General features: G+C 44.2%; 1 protein-coding gene across 1 annotated transcript; it reads right to left on the reverse strand.

The window, feature by feature from the left end:
- Nucleotides 1-276: 276 nt before the first annotated feature.
- trib1 (tribbles pseudokinase 1) lies at nucleotides 277-7,836 on the reverse strand. Its single transcript, XM_049603320.1, has 3 exons — nucleotides 7,188-7,836; nucleotides 6,114-6,406; nucleotides 277-2,970 (listed from the first exon to the last, which is right to left on the reverse strand). Exons 1-3 carry the CDS (start codon nucleotides 7,506-7,508, stop codon nucleotides 2,496-2,498), a joined length of 1,089 nt encoding a protein of 362 aa, XP_049459277.1. The 5' UTR covers nucleotides 7,509-7,836; the 3' UTR covers nucleotides 277-2,495.
- Nucleotides 7,837-14,831: the final 6,995 nt, after the last annotated feature.

Here is a 14,831-nt window from a genome sequence, read left to right on the forward strand (position 1 = left end):
TGTGTGTTTGAGGAGTTAAATGTTACATTACGCAAAGGTCAGAGAAGAGTAAACGGTTAGAGGCAGAGATGGAGAGAGGGAGAGTTTTTCCCCTTTCGAGGAGGAAATTGAAGGCGCTGAGGAAAATGAGAAAACGGATTGTTTTTTCCTCACAGCTGCGTGGAGGGAACTCTCGCAGGAAAACCTTCGAGGCATGCAGTGAGGCTGTGTAACGTGCAGGTGTTTGCATAGGTGTGTATGTGTGTGTCAAGCAGTTAATGAAACAAACAAGCCATGTGAATATGAAAAAATGTGATCTTTATTCAACATCTCCACACATACTTCAAATATACATATTTACACCTTTTGTACAATGAATATATCTCATGTGTAACCTGTCTGGACCAGTAATAGCCTCTAGGTTGTGTCACAAATACATAATTCACAGTGCAATATGAAGTTTGTGCACCCGTGTCAGTTTACTCTACGTGTCACATGAATGTGTGACTCACTCTACATGTATAAACCAGGAACAAAAAAAATCATAAATTACTCTTCTGTGAGGAACAATTCAGATTGTCACGAGTCTGTTCCCATCTGGTATCTCGAGCAGATGAGAGAAAATAATTAAAGAACTGCAACAGACGTTTTATTAGCCTGCTGCGTGACCCAAAAATTTAATGCACAGCGCTTCTCAGACATGCCAGATTTAGTACCGTCGTCGAAATTATTTCTGCCAGAACGAAATAGCTGGCTGCAGATCTACAGTAGCCTTTAAGGATAAACGTCACTGAAGCACCGCATGTGCTGTCACAATCCAAGATGAAACATCTTTTAAAATGTGGTACATCATGTCACTAACTATGATGAGTAGTCTCCATGGATCCACAGCTTTTAACGGTAAAAAAAAAAGAAGAAAAAAAAGGAAAGGGATGAAAAAATACCATTAAAGAGGTGAAACAGTCAGAACAGATTCTTCCAGCCAAGGTCAGGACCATTCTCTACAGACACGCTCAAGTGTTGAGTCATCATCAGACAACCAACATCAAATATCGCCTGACTGTGACTGATTCAGAGCCGTTCAGTTTATGAAACACAGTGATACGGGCACAACACTCGGCACAGCTCAGCTTTGTTAAAGCAACACAGCGTGACATAATGTTCCAACAGAAATGACCAAAAAGGGCTCTGCTGAGAAAGTCTTCATTTTTCTGTGAGGCGTTTCTTTCTAACGTGACGGCTCCTTAACTGGATATTTGACACATTTCTTTAAAAAATACAAACATTGTTGGATTAAGAGAGAACTCATATTGCGTCAGTAGGAAGGATCATTTGATTTCTTTGTGTGTTTTTACTTCTTCGGCTGAAATCCTGCTTTAGCATGCCTTTGGGCGTAAGATTTATCCTACCATCTCTGATGCTGCAAAGGCATGTGACCACGTGTTTGAAACTAGAGTTCCTTTCAGCGGTCTACCTTACACCAGAAGCATTAGTGTTTAGCTGTGGCTAATTGCACACACGGCATTTCAGAACAGATGGATCACAGTCAAATTTGCAAGGTCACATCTATTAAAAGACTTTTCCTGTTCTGATGCAACCTGTATATGATACATCAAGGTTTCACGTCTTTAAAAAAAAAGGCAAATGCTTTAGTTTCAACCCTTAAAACTGAGAAAATAACTGAGATATACCATTCTGTGCTAGTCATTTACAATGACTTCTGTTAGCCCAGTGCCACTGCTCATTGTTGAGTGTGTGTGTGACAAACTCTCCCTACTTTTCTGTGAGTGTTGCACCAGTAACACCCTGCCTTTCTCAACCTTCTGTGCATGGTGTGAGATTTGTAAATGCTCTCCATTTGCTGAGACGTTGCCAGATTGGCAGCGAGACACCTCCGTAGCGTCCCCGCTGAGTGTGACACATCAGTCCTCGGCTAAGCATCTTTCTCACTCTATGACACCGCCTGCTGCGAGACGTCGAGCTTGTGCTAGGCCTTCCTCGAAGCCGGTCGGTGAGTCAGCCGCCGGAGCCTCCAGCCTGGTCAGAGAGTGAGAGGAACAACATCACATCTCTTCGCCTCCTGTGCAGGATTTGTCTCATGCTTTCTGAAGCCTTGTGAGTCCAGACTGAGAGCAAGCATCGGTGACAAGTGTTTGCCGGGGGTTCGTTTTGTGTGATACACTCGTAGTAGCCTGCAGAGATTATTTTGTGAACATTGTCTGGCAAAATCTGAGTCTGTGTTATTTCTTTTAGCACCAAATAATTTCAAAAATGTACATATAGAAACACAATGAGTGATCATTGTGAAAAATGCCCTTAGGAAGTAACACATATACGACAACAAAATACAGTACAGTAAGTTTTTGTAGAAAGCTTGAGGGTGTATGTACACTCGACAGTACACAAATGGAGTTCTAAAAAGTGCCAATGTAAAAAAACAAAACCAAAACAACAATGGATCCCTCATAGCGATTTCTGTTTTGGTCCCTCAGCCAGAATCAGCTGAATCGAGTCCGTCAGCAGAACAAATCATCGTCCTCTTCCACGTCAAAGGATGGCACCATCTGTTCTGCCGAGCTCACTTCCTGTTCACCCAGCGCCATTTCCTGCGACGACGGCGGCTGGTGGAACCATGGGTGAGCGAGCAGCTCATTCGCCGTGAGTCTCTCCCAGGGTTCTTTCCTCAGCAGGCTCTGGAGCAGACACTTGGCCCTGGGCGACAAGCCCTCTGGCAAGCAGCACTGGCCTCGGCGGATTTTGGAAAACAGCATGGCCGGGTCCGGGTCGTGGAAGGGGTAGCGGCCAACCAGCATGGTGTACAGCATGACCCCTAAGCTCCACATGTCGGCCATCTTGCCGGAGTAAGGTGCGGAGCCGCTGAGGATCTCGGGGCTGACGTAGGCCGGGCAGCCGTGGGTGTCTGACATGGAGTCGTCGTTTGGGTCTTCTAGGACTCGACAGTCCTCGAGGCTTTCTAGTCTCACCTGTGTCCTGTGAAGAAAAAGTCAAAATAAGGTCAGGACAATTCAAAGGACTGTTAAGAGCGTTGACAAAACTGAAAAATGACTTGCTTAGTACATTTCTTCCTGGTACTGTAGCTGCACGTTTACTCACACTTTAAAATATGTGAGAGGACCATTTGTACAAGAACAGCAGGTACTAGTGAGAGCTGTAGTTTCACTGTTACTTGGCAGTGACATAATCTGTTATCTTATTGTGGTAGAAACCTAAAAACGTAATTTTCCAAATCTGCATTCCACAAACAGAACACGTTTTGCAAAAGGACATGTTGTTGAAGGAAATGACGTTCTCAGAGTTCCCATGTACTCCAGTATATCAAAGCAAAAGCCATTCCTTAATCTAGCACACCAGTGAGTGTGTAGTATGTTTGGTGTGTGTGTGTGTGTGTGTGTGTGTGTGTCTATTTGCAACAGTGGCTTTGTTTAACACTGTCAAACATTTCAGAGATCTGTTAAATGTAAGTCACTGATTGCATCATGGAAAAACAAGTATCCTTCTTTTAGCCTTAAGCTGCACAGCAGACAGACAGATGGACACACACACACACACACACACACACACACACACACACACACACACACACACCAGTGAACTTACTCTGACAACAGTGAATCCCTTTTGAGGAGCAGAGCTGCCTAAGCAAATTTCCAATGACTTCCTGGCACACACATGGTCACATAAACACACATATAAATACACGACTCGGCACCCTCCTCCTCTCCTAGTCACTCACACAATGCTAAATTTAGCCATGTTAATGACAGGACATATGTTCAGTCCAGCACCAGAGCAACTAAGATTGTATTTGTAGAATCATGAGACATTTACTGCTGAGACCCTCTTCCAGAATGATTGATGGGAATGGGAAATGAGTGATTCATTTTCTGCAGCGACAGACTCGCTGTGTTTTTGATTCAAATTTAATTTGCGCCTCTCGAGATTTGCTCCAGAGACTAACATGGCGATTGAGGTTTTATCGAGTCAAACGCACACGAGAAGTGTGCTGCTTTATTTCACATTCAGAAGGTCGACTCTGCGAGACACTTCAGTTGTCAGAGTGGCCTGAGAGAGAAAAAGACAGCCAGAGAGGGGATGAAAAAAGAGTGACAGCCAGAAGGACCAAGATAGAAGGCAACTGATATTTAAGATAGTGGAAGAGATAAGTCAGATGAGGAGAACGAGCGATGGAGACAGAAAAGGAAACAGAACAGAGAGAGTTAGAGGGGTGGAGAGAGTGACTCATTCTTCTGTTGAGAGTACATATCTTCTCTCCTCCTCCTCTCTCTCTCTCTCTCTCTCTCTCTCTCTCGAGCCGTGGCTATCTGCACCTGGGTCCCACACTCGCGGCGCCAGCCATCCCATAATTACCCTCAAATGGCTGTTGCCACATCAGTGACGCACGGGAAGGCTGGCCCGGCAGTGGAGCTCTGCATGCTTCACAGTGCTAGTCACCTTCCTTAAACTGGCTTTTCCAACTGCACTGTGTGTGTCTGTGTGTGTCTGTGTGTGTGTGTGAGAGAGAGAGAGAGCAGGGATAGCATTTGTCAAATTGTTGTGACTTTCTCTGTCTCTGGCTCGAAGGCTGCATTGTTGGCCGGGAATTGCATCACAGCGGGTTTGAAAGATGCCTGATTGTGAATTTGGAAGACTGTATGACGGGATAAATGAGGTCATGCAGAATCGCAACATTTCAAGGAGACTTTATGTCGATGCGCGCTGATCGAGGCAGCTATCTCAGGGCATACAAAAGTCAAATTCCACACTATCTGCAAAATCTGCAGCCTTACAGACACATCACAGAAAGATCATTTGGGGTGGCACTGCAGTATGTCGCCATCCAAAGTGTAAAGAGAAGTTAAAAACAAAGATGTCATCCCACAGCTCCGGGGTCAAGTGGGTCTACCAGCATCAGTGTTGCAATGCTGTCAGCCAGCGAACAAAACACAAATCACAAGCAAAAAAAGGCATCCGAGCTTCCTCTGAATGTGTAACCAGCACTCAGACAAACATGCATGTATGGACAAACGCACACACACAAAGAAAGAAAATGAGCTATGCAGCCTCCCCCTCCTCTTCCCCTCTGCACATATACACTGTGACTCATCGCTCTGCAGCCATATAGCTATCAGAGGGACACAAGCAACTTCAGCTTCTCTCACTGGCTGTCTGCTCACATTCATTCGGTGTGACCCTACAAACCCAGAGGTCATGGCTGGAGAATGTTACTGTTGAAAAGTCTCCATGAAAAAGGGCCTTTGGAAAGCCGGAGGAGGGGGGGGTTGTGCGACATTAACCGGCGCTTACAGGAAAGAGAGTGACGCAAGGGCAAAGAGGCGACAAATAGTTTTGTAAGCAGGGGTTTTGTGTGTCTTCCTGAACAGAGTGTGTAGAGATGCAGACATTAAGGCATGTGTTTGTGTGTGTGTGTGTGTGTGTGTGTGTGTGTGTGTGGGAGCCAGTTCAAAGCAAAGTGCTTTAAACCACTCCTTCATGCATGGATGAAAGTGTATTTGAATGAATCCTTGTTGGAAGCATCACTTATTCTGCAGCATAGTTCTGATGAAATGTATTAATAAATAATGAGGCATAAATATATTCTAAGATATAGACTGCAGAGGGGGACGATTGTCTCATTCACCAGCCTCGTCTCGCAGCTCTGCCAAACTACCACCCACTACATTCGTGCACGCACACGCATGCAAAACAAACACACAGCACGCGCACAAAGAGACACATCGAGAGTGAGAAAGGGAGACAGACAGAGAGGGCGAAAATCTGGGAAGCTATGCAGCCGGCCTCCACAAGTACAGAACCTCCTACTCTATCTGTGCCCACATCGATATCTGCACACATGGCCTGTGTGTATCAGCTGCTGCCACGTTTGCTCTGTGCCTCCATTGGCTCGTCCCACTACACTGAATGTATTTCAGTCTGAGAGCATCCAAATAAAGTTAACTGGTACTATCAGAGCTAGTAAGTGTGAGTTGGTTTAAATGAATGTGATGCTGAACAGGTGGGCAGTTGAGAAAGTTTTTCCGGTGCCATCTGACACTGAGCACCAAGATTTTTAAGCCTTGTTTCCATGAGAGTACCACAAGGGACGTGCTTCTCACCTTTTCTCATCAGCAAAGACAAACTTTCGCAGCTTGAGGTCACCCAGCACGATGCCAGCCTGGTGGCAGTGTGCCACGGCCAGAGCCACCTGACGAAAGAGCCTGCAGGCGTGCTCCTCGTCCAACCTGCGGCAGCTCTTCACCAGGGTGTGCATGTCCCCAAAGTCCTTGTCCAGGAACACGTAGGCCTTGCGTTCACCAAGGATGATGTCCCTGATGCCAGCCACGTTCTTGTGGGCTGGCAGGATCCCGTAGGCTCTGATCTTTTCCTGGTACACCCCCATATCAAAACCCTGAGAGAGGAGAGAGTAGAAGAAGGGAGATGGAAATTAGGGAGATAGAAAGGGAGGGTGGGAGTGTGTGTGTGTGTGTGTGTGTGTGTGTGTGTGTGTGTGTGTGTGAGGGGGAGGAGGCAATGGGTCAGTGTGTTCTTAATGATCATCTGAGGAAACAAGCATGCAAAATTTGGCAGCGAGTTAAAAAAAGGAGTAGGATATGCTTTGATTCCGGCTCAATACGCTGCTTTTGCAAGAGCATGACAAATGAATCACCAAGGCATGAAGCGATTAACTTTATTAATCAACAAAGCCAAACGCCTGCAGGTCTATCGTGCAAAATAAACACATGGATCTGGAGCAGCGGAGGGCCCTGTCCTTATCAAAGCAGATCCTTATCAAGAGACTCTTTCTCTGCCTCGCATGTTTGCATTTTCTGTGTGTCACACCGTGGCGTATTGCGGTGACGTGTATGCAAATGAGGCGAGTTGACAGTCAGACACGGTGTGAAGCCACAGTGCCAAGGATAGGTGGATTTCAGTAGCTCCCACAACACGGCACAGACTGTGATGTAGCCTGGTGTAAACAGATTTAAAATAATCAGATAGTTCTGGATTTATAGGACCATGAAGCAACACTCGCGTTATTACGCAAAGTGTGACACATTTCGCGTGAGAATGACATTCGGTGAAAAAGTCGGTGAAATACTGATGACATGTCAGACAGGCAATTGAGCAACGCGATGTCTTGAAACACCATTCATTCAAAGAAAATTGCACAATGACGGGATTGCACATACCTTGCACAGCAGCTCATCGCCGGTGTCGGTGTTCATCGCGCTGTGCACGCTCTCCCGGTCAGCCAGAGGTAGAAGCAGGAACGGTCCTATCCTGGATGGCCCCTGGTGGGTCGCCGGGACCGGGGTTGATACGGGGCTGACCGGGGACCCGGGAGAGGTGCCGAGGAGTCCCTGCGTGTCCCCCGCCTCGGCGCTCAGCCTGGCGCATTTGGCCGGCGGCTGATCGTCTGAGTCCAGCCGCTTGTGCGCGACTCTCCCGGTGCGGATGCAGGGCGCCGGGCTGCTCCACTGCAAGTTCATCCTGATAGACCGATTCACCATGAGAGCAAAAACGAGACTGGTTTAGGATGTGTCCTTTTTTTGTTAAAATAGGCTACAAACTGCGCGCTCCATTCCTCCGTGTCAGATTCATTTCAGTTGAGATATGAATCAAACTTCAGCGGATTCAGTGACGGAAATAATCCAGCCCACGTCCTTTTGTGGAGGGTGAATGCTCGTGGCTCTGAGGTCTGTGTACTTTTGGTTAGAAAATCCCGATCCCTCAGAGTCCAGACAGAGAGACAGAGAGAGACACAGAGAAAGAGAGACCGCCTCACACTCAGAGAGAGGCAGAGAGTGAGTGAGCTCCGGTGATGTTGAGCTCAGAGCTCAAACACTCCGCCCGACCAGTCCAGCCTCCTGGTGACACAACCATTGAGCAATCCTGTAACGGCACCGACTCTAGCACAGCTCGGCTCTGATGAAACCGCCTGCTCTATTACCTTTCACACAAGACTGCGTGAGCATATGGTGAAAATATTAATGGTATTTTTTCCTTTGTTTATTATTATTATGGTGTCGTGATTCTCAAAATTCCTGCTCTGAGATTTTGCTGATACTGGGGGAAAAAACCCGAGCATGTGAGAGAGGAATGAAGAAATCATCTGCTACTTATCATGGCTGCTGCCTCATCAAGCATGCACATGTTTTAGACAATAATTAACAATCTTTAAAACTCTTTCTGACTCAGTTGTTCCTTAATGTTCAGCTCTTATTGCCATTTATAACCAGTTACAGCAATCCACAGGTGTAGATTTCAATGGGGACGCAGGGGACATGTCAAGCAACACCAAAAAACCAAAATTAAAGACATTTGCGCTATATAATGATGCAGAAAAGGCACAAATTGGTGCATAAAGGTTCACCAGAATGCAAGAAATTGAGTGTTTAATGCTACAAATTTTCCAGCTGAGGATCCCCAAACCCCCCATTCACATATGCCCCCCCCCCCATGTTGAAACAAAACCTACAATCTCTCCACAGACCTCCTGTCCAGCACCTGAGCTATTTGCTCTCCAAATGTTAGGCCCCGAGTGTGAACGAGCCTGTACAAAGCTCCAGTGTATGAGCCTTAACTCTAGCTTTAACATCACCGTGATATTTTCCCATGCTGGGCTTGTTTGTTATGTGGATATGACTCACCCCCATAAAGCCTTTAGTGGTGCTGGGCTATAAGCATTCACATAAAATATGCCAGCGCGGCTCCGTAAACAACATCATAGCAGCTGGGCTCCCAGAGACACTGATCCCAAGTTAGAACTAGTTGTATACACAAACAAGCGAGCCAATACTGTGCAATCAGTGTGAAAATTATGCAATATTCTTGAAAAAAAGTATAAGCAGTGAACTGTTACTTAAGAGTGTAAGAACCAAAAAATTGAAGGGTGAAGTACAGTATGGAGTCAAAAACATTCCTGGGATGATGAGTGTCGAGGTAATTATAAATTTGCATGTTTGTTGGGGTGTGTACACACGCATGATCATGTGCGTGTTGCGCAAGAGTTCTCTTTTTCCACAGCTTTATGTTGCACTAAGCATAGTGGCTGCACTGAGCGTTCACTAAAACACAGAGCACCAGCTGGCCTGTGTGTGTGTGCTTGTGTGTGTGTGTGTGTGTGTGTGTGTGTGTGTGTGTGAGAGCACTATCACCCCTCTTTTGCACAACCCCTCCTGCCAAACAGAAGCATGCCGTTCCAAACCATTTCTTTCCACATTTCCAACACAGTTCCTTCCACAAGAGGTCACACACTTAACCAGGTCACAGCAGCGCGGCTCAGCTTGACTCAAAAAGGTCATGTGAACCTGTCTCTGCAGGCCGTCCAAACATGGATGAGCTGCAGATTCCATAGGAATGATGGCTGTTATTTTTAGGCCTCGCATTCTTTCTTTGTGCAGTGGTCGTCCTATGAATAAGGTGACTCACCAACTGATTGATGTGTGCGTGCGTCTCTGTGAGCAAGTGTGTTTGTCATGTCGTTGAGCAGGCACAGGAACAGGTTTCCTCTCTCACTCTCTCTCTCTCTCTCTCGCTCTACGGTGGCTTGCTCTCTTTTGAAGGAGTTCAAAAAGCAGGATGAACAGTCACTGTGGGAATGGGCGGCCGAGCTTTGGAAGGCCCAGAGCTTTATTGTTATCTGACAATAGTCCGGAGCTGATGTGTCAGTGCATCAAAGTGATGATGCATGTTTGTTGATTGTTTATGTGTGACACAGTGCTTAGGTGGAATAACCGACTTATGTGTGTTGGCTGTGATAAACACAATGTGTGTGATGTGACAGTTTGTTAAAGTGTAATAGTGTTTATGTTGAAATCATTACACAGGGTCACACTGTATCACATGTGTAGGCTGCAATTACTCTTATGCAAGCTAGTTTATGTTGCTGGACTGTATAATATGGCTGGTCGGCCAGTGCGTGCCAGTGGGAGTGTGTAATGCATGTGTGCATACAGCACCTGTGTAGGAGTGTGGCTGCGTCCCCATGCCAGTGAGCTGGAAGAGAAAACAGTATTCAGGGCATGCTCTCCCTTGTTATAATTAGCGGAGTCACTCACCACCAGCAGCAGCAGTAAAGAGAGGCTGGGAATTGATCTGCTCTGAGAATAGTTCAATCTGATCTGGCTGACAGCCAGCCATCGCTGTGAATTATTCTTCATTTGAGCTGCTCTGAGCAGAGCGCAGACTTTAGACTCGAGTCAGACGTACAGTTACTCACAAAAATTAGGACTTGTGACTTCACTGCCTGCCTCAAGACTGAAACCCCAGTGAAAGATTTGGTCACAAATCTGTATTTCTGGTGTCTGTATTGGATAGTGATGATGGATAAAATGCCTCATGATGACATGAACTGCACATATTCTAACAAATATAGCTCTCCCAGTTGGCACAAGGAGAAAGCAGTAAACATTTTTTCTTATGTTCATTCCAGCTTTTGCTTGCCTCTTTTTTTTTTAACTAGCTGAATTGTATTAATGTTGAAGGTACAGGTAAAGGTATTTTTCTTCTTACCTGTAGTGCGGTTTATCAGTCTAGATTGTTTTGGTGTGAGTTGTTGAGTATTTGAGATATCAGGTGTAGAGATGTCTGCCTTCCCTCCAACATAATGGAATTAGATGGCACTCAGCTTGTGGTGCTCAAAGTGCCAAAAAAAAAAAAACACCTTTAAAAAGGTTAACAGCTATGTCTCCTTCCAAAAATGATGATCCATGTACTCAAGATAATCCACAGACCTTGTTGTGAGCAGTTTGAACTATTTTCTTTCTACTGAACTACACCCTACGACTGTATCAGCACACGGAAAGGAGTGTGCATCTACTGCTAGCTCACCTAGCACCACTGAGCTAGCAAACATTGTAGCTCAGCTGAGGAGGACGCCATTAATGCTAACATTTTTCGCTGTCAAAAGCACAACCTCTCGTCCATGAGTAGATGCATGCTTCCTTCTGCGCTGTGATACCATTGGTGGGTGTAAAACGGTGTTCCTACATGAAATTGCTCACAACAAGGTGTGTGGATTATCAAGATTATCTTCTGATTTTTTTATTTTTCAGAAATCACTCAGACATTCACAGTATCTCTGAATGTACACCTGTGCTTTTCCTACAGTGACATTTCATAAAAAAGGCCCATTGTATATCGTCACAGGAATCAAAGCCCATAGCACTTTGCTTTTAGATACACTAACCAGTGCTAGCTAAGTTTATATTCAGTCATAGCTGTTGTATGTAATGCCATTTTGTTTGGTCATTATTATTAAATCACATTGGTTAATAATTGTCCTGAAGATACGTACTGGAAGATATATGTCTCTGGGCATATCATCCCCTCAGACGTTTTCATCTCTGCAAGGACACAGGATCAATATTTCCGTAACTTTGCAGAACTATGGCAAACATGGTAATTACTGTAATTACAGTTCACTTTAGCCTCATTTCTGAGCTTCTGAGAAAGCTCACTTGGAGAAGAAGGAAGTAAGGATTCTGTATGCAGCAGTAGTCCTTTTATAAGTCCATCATCTTCCTCTATTGGTATTATACTGCCACTTTTTCTTTTATGAATTTTGCGAAGTAGAACTTGTTTTCAGCAAATGTCTGGTCGTCTGCCATTACCATTATGTCTTTGGACAGCTGACAATTTGCTATGAATGTAGAATTAGAGAGTGGGAGAAAGAAGTGGGACACTGGATAGTCAACTATATGCTGGCAATAAAAAAATATTTTCTATCATTGTATAAATTCTGCCCATAGAGCAACAAAGACTGTGGTACTCTGGTCTACTGCATATCTTAACATATAAGCTCCTAGACACTGTGAACTGTATGAACTCAAGTGTTGAAGTCTCATCCAAAATTAGTCATCAGCCCGCTATAACCATCTCTACTGAATATGCTCTGTATTTTCACAACCTTGGCTGACCTCAGAGACCATCAATCAAACTAGGAGCTGAGATGGGGGATTGTTTCATGTGGATGGACTCCAGACTGTAGTCTGGCCAAAAATGTCTGCCTTCCTTTGCTAGTTATCCCAATCTGTCCATCAATATTTCTTTGATCTGTTAGGCTGAGTCAGGGTGGGTTAGACTGTTGGCAACACAAATGACTTGTGCAATTCAAAACCCAGTTTAATACATACTTTCAATATTTACAATACGCTGTGCTCAGATGTTACAGCACATGACCACTAATGTTTTCACATGGGAACACACACCTACACATTGTTCCCTGTTGATTGAAAACATTTGTTCTCACACAGAGTAGTTGTCATGTTTGCACATACTCAGCACATAGACTTCCCCAAAGGCTTTCTGAGAAGTTGTAAAGCTTTAGCTGAAAATATAGCTCTCTATTTTGTAATGAATATGGTGGTATGTGGTGCCACATGGATAACAATGCATTTACTGTGCGTGGAGGGCAACCTGGTTGGTTGATGAACTTGATGCTTCATACTGACATCAGCACGGGGAAATTTCACAAATGCAACACTAGATGCTCTGTGGTCTTTCAATGTTTTTTTGTTTATTTAACCTTAATTTAACCAGAAAAACCTTCTTGAGAATAAAAATCTCTTTTTCAAGAGTGTCAACTTTGGACACACGGATCCTTTAGGGCCCTGACACACCAAGCTGGCGGTTGGCCATTGGTCAGTGTTGGGCCATCAGTGAGTGTCTGTCGCTCTTGTTTATGTAGTGTGTCACACAGCATTGGCAAATTGGGCCTTGTTCCCTGTTTTTTCAGCATGCTGAATTGGTGGTGGAGTTTTCAGCTCAGTGGACGAGAAAAGAAAGGAAATGCCTAAAGTCAAGAGGACATAAGATTGAAACAAACTTGTAATATTCGGGAAGATTATTTTTTTAGCCTTTGGGCTCTTTGAGCAGAAGTGGTTTGTAAGCGTTTGTGTTATTGTTTGATAGCGCACAATAAATATCCTTTGTCCTTTGATCCTTTGAACATCTGGTTGTGTTGTTAATGTGCTAACTGGCTAACTAGCGTCTTGATCTCTGTCCTGTCGGTCTTCCAGTTTCTTGTTTTGAATGATGAATACAGACTGTCGCCACCTGCTTGTATGGAGAGGTATCTCCTCTCACACAGGTGCAGAATATACATGCTGGCTGGCTGTTGGCTGTAGTCTTTGTGGTGTGTTCAGGTGCAACTTTTTTGCTGAGATACAGGTAAGATACAGGTGAGATACAGGTAACGTGAGGTGAAACAACAGTAGACCTTCATCGCCACTGGTTCTTTGGTGTCAGTTTGCTGTGTCTAGGCCTTTAAATGTTTTTTTATTTTATTTTAAATCAGGGATTCATTTTGCCTTAAAAATACAAACTTGAATTTTAGTAGATTAATTGATTTTGCTAAACTACTCCTATTGCAAGACCTTAATTACTGTATTTGGGGGACTAAGGAAACAAACATTTCATTTTGCAGGCCCTTTTGTCCAAAGGGAATTAGTATGAGTGCGCTGAAATTTAATATGAATAAGAGCTAGATGTCATCAAAAACAATTTTTTTTAAAATAAACAACTGGCAGCTTGTTTCGACTTTTTTTTACTCCATGGGGTGTGGAGATGTAGAGGGCAGATAAATTCACGAAGTACTGATCATACAGCTGCTCAGTCATGTTTTGAGTATTAATACAGGCAGCAACAGGATCTGTACAATGGATCTATGAAGAGAGCTAGTCACAGTGTTGGAGGCATTGCCCTGTTTATTCCTATGAAAGCTGCTCAGTGGCACATGAAGCCAAAAAAAGCACAATTACTGTGGTATGAAATTACCTCCATCTTCTGCACTGATGGCCTCATGAATTTACAAATCCTAGGATAGCAAAGGGATGGCCCACCTTACTGTGCCTTACTGTGCCTCTGTCTAGCTAACCCTGACATTCTTACCCTAACCCGAACCAATCCCATTCCTCTTGCTTAAACTTAACCAATCCAACCAACAAAAGCAACGAGTACTAGCCAGTCATAGGGAAAGTAGAACAGGTCATTCCTTCGCTATCCTAGGATTCACAAATTTACCTGGGGCCCATTAAGCAAATGCACTAGAAATTCATGGCAGGTGAACGGTTGACTTGTGGTTAAGCCTTCTGCTAACCTGAATGGGGATCAAATAATTTAATGACTTTAAAGACTTTTGAAATGTTATCTGACCGAATGGATCAAATCTGGATAGTCAAACGAGTGATTTTTTTGAGAGTTGTGGCGCTCAAAAAAATGTATCAACTAATTTACAGACTTGTCTTTGTCATTGTCTATGGGGAAAAGCCTAATTGGGCCCTATGGCATCATGTGACACACCTAGATGTTGTAATTCTATGTTTGACCACTATGTAAATTAAATTGGCCTCAAAGCCCAGTGCTGTTCCCGAGGGGCTGATCTATACTCAAAAGAAACAAACCAAACAAAAAAAAAACCAACAAAGAAAACAAACTGATCCATTTGACGTAAAATTACATTCTGGGCTCCGTGCAGGCAACTCTATTGACATCAATACTGAATGATTCTGACCTTGGTAGCACTACGTATTGGACTGTGGTATTGCCCACCCTGTGGTCCACCACAAGCTTCCAGAGCAGCCTCACTGCCCCTCAGCAAAGACTCAAGGATTTTCCATCCTGTTGTGTTTTGATTATAGTGGGGAAGAGTGCTGTCTGCAGTATGAGCCATAGGTGTTCATACATTATTTAATAAAATGGCCAGTTTGACCAATTAGATTATTTTACTGAATGATTAAAGTGTTTCTGTACTATTACTCTTTATCACAGATAAAAACGCAATTGATTTATTTCCACTGTGGTCCTCTAACACATAGACAATTTCACTGGAA

The sequence above is a fragment of the Epinephelus fuscoguttatus genome, linkage group LG17 (genome assembly GCF_011397635.1).
Source record: "Epinephelus fuscoguttatus linkage group LG17, E.fuscoguttatus.final_Chr_v1".
In the NCBI taxonomy this organism is placed as follows: domain Eukaryota; kingdom Metazoa; phylum Chordata; class Actinopteri; order Perciformes; family Serranidae; genus Epinephelus; species Epinephelus fuscoguttatus.

What these genes read in the sequence shown, in the direction of transcription:
- trib1 (XM_049603320.1), bottom strand. Translation starts at nt 7,508, where the DNA reads ATGGTGAATCGGTCTATCAGGATGAACTTGCAGTGGAGCAGCCCGGCG. An exon ending in GCGATGAGCTGCTGTGCAAG is followed by an intron (nt 6,407 to 7,187) that starts GTATGTGCAATC and finishes CTCCTCTCTCAG; the next exon opens with GGTTTTGATATGGGGGTGTA. An exon ending in GTCTTTGCTGATGAGAAAAG is followed by an intron (nt 2,971 to 6,113) that starts GTGAGAAGCACG and finishes TTTTCTTCACAG; the next exon opens with GACACAGGTGAGACTAGAAA.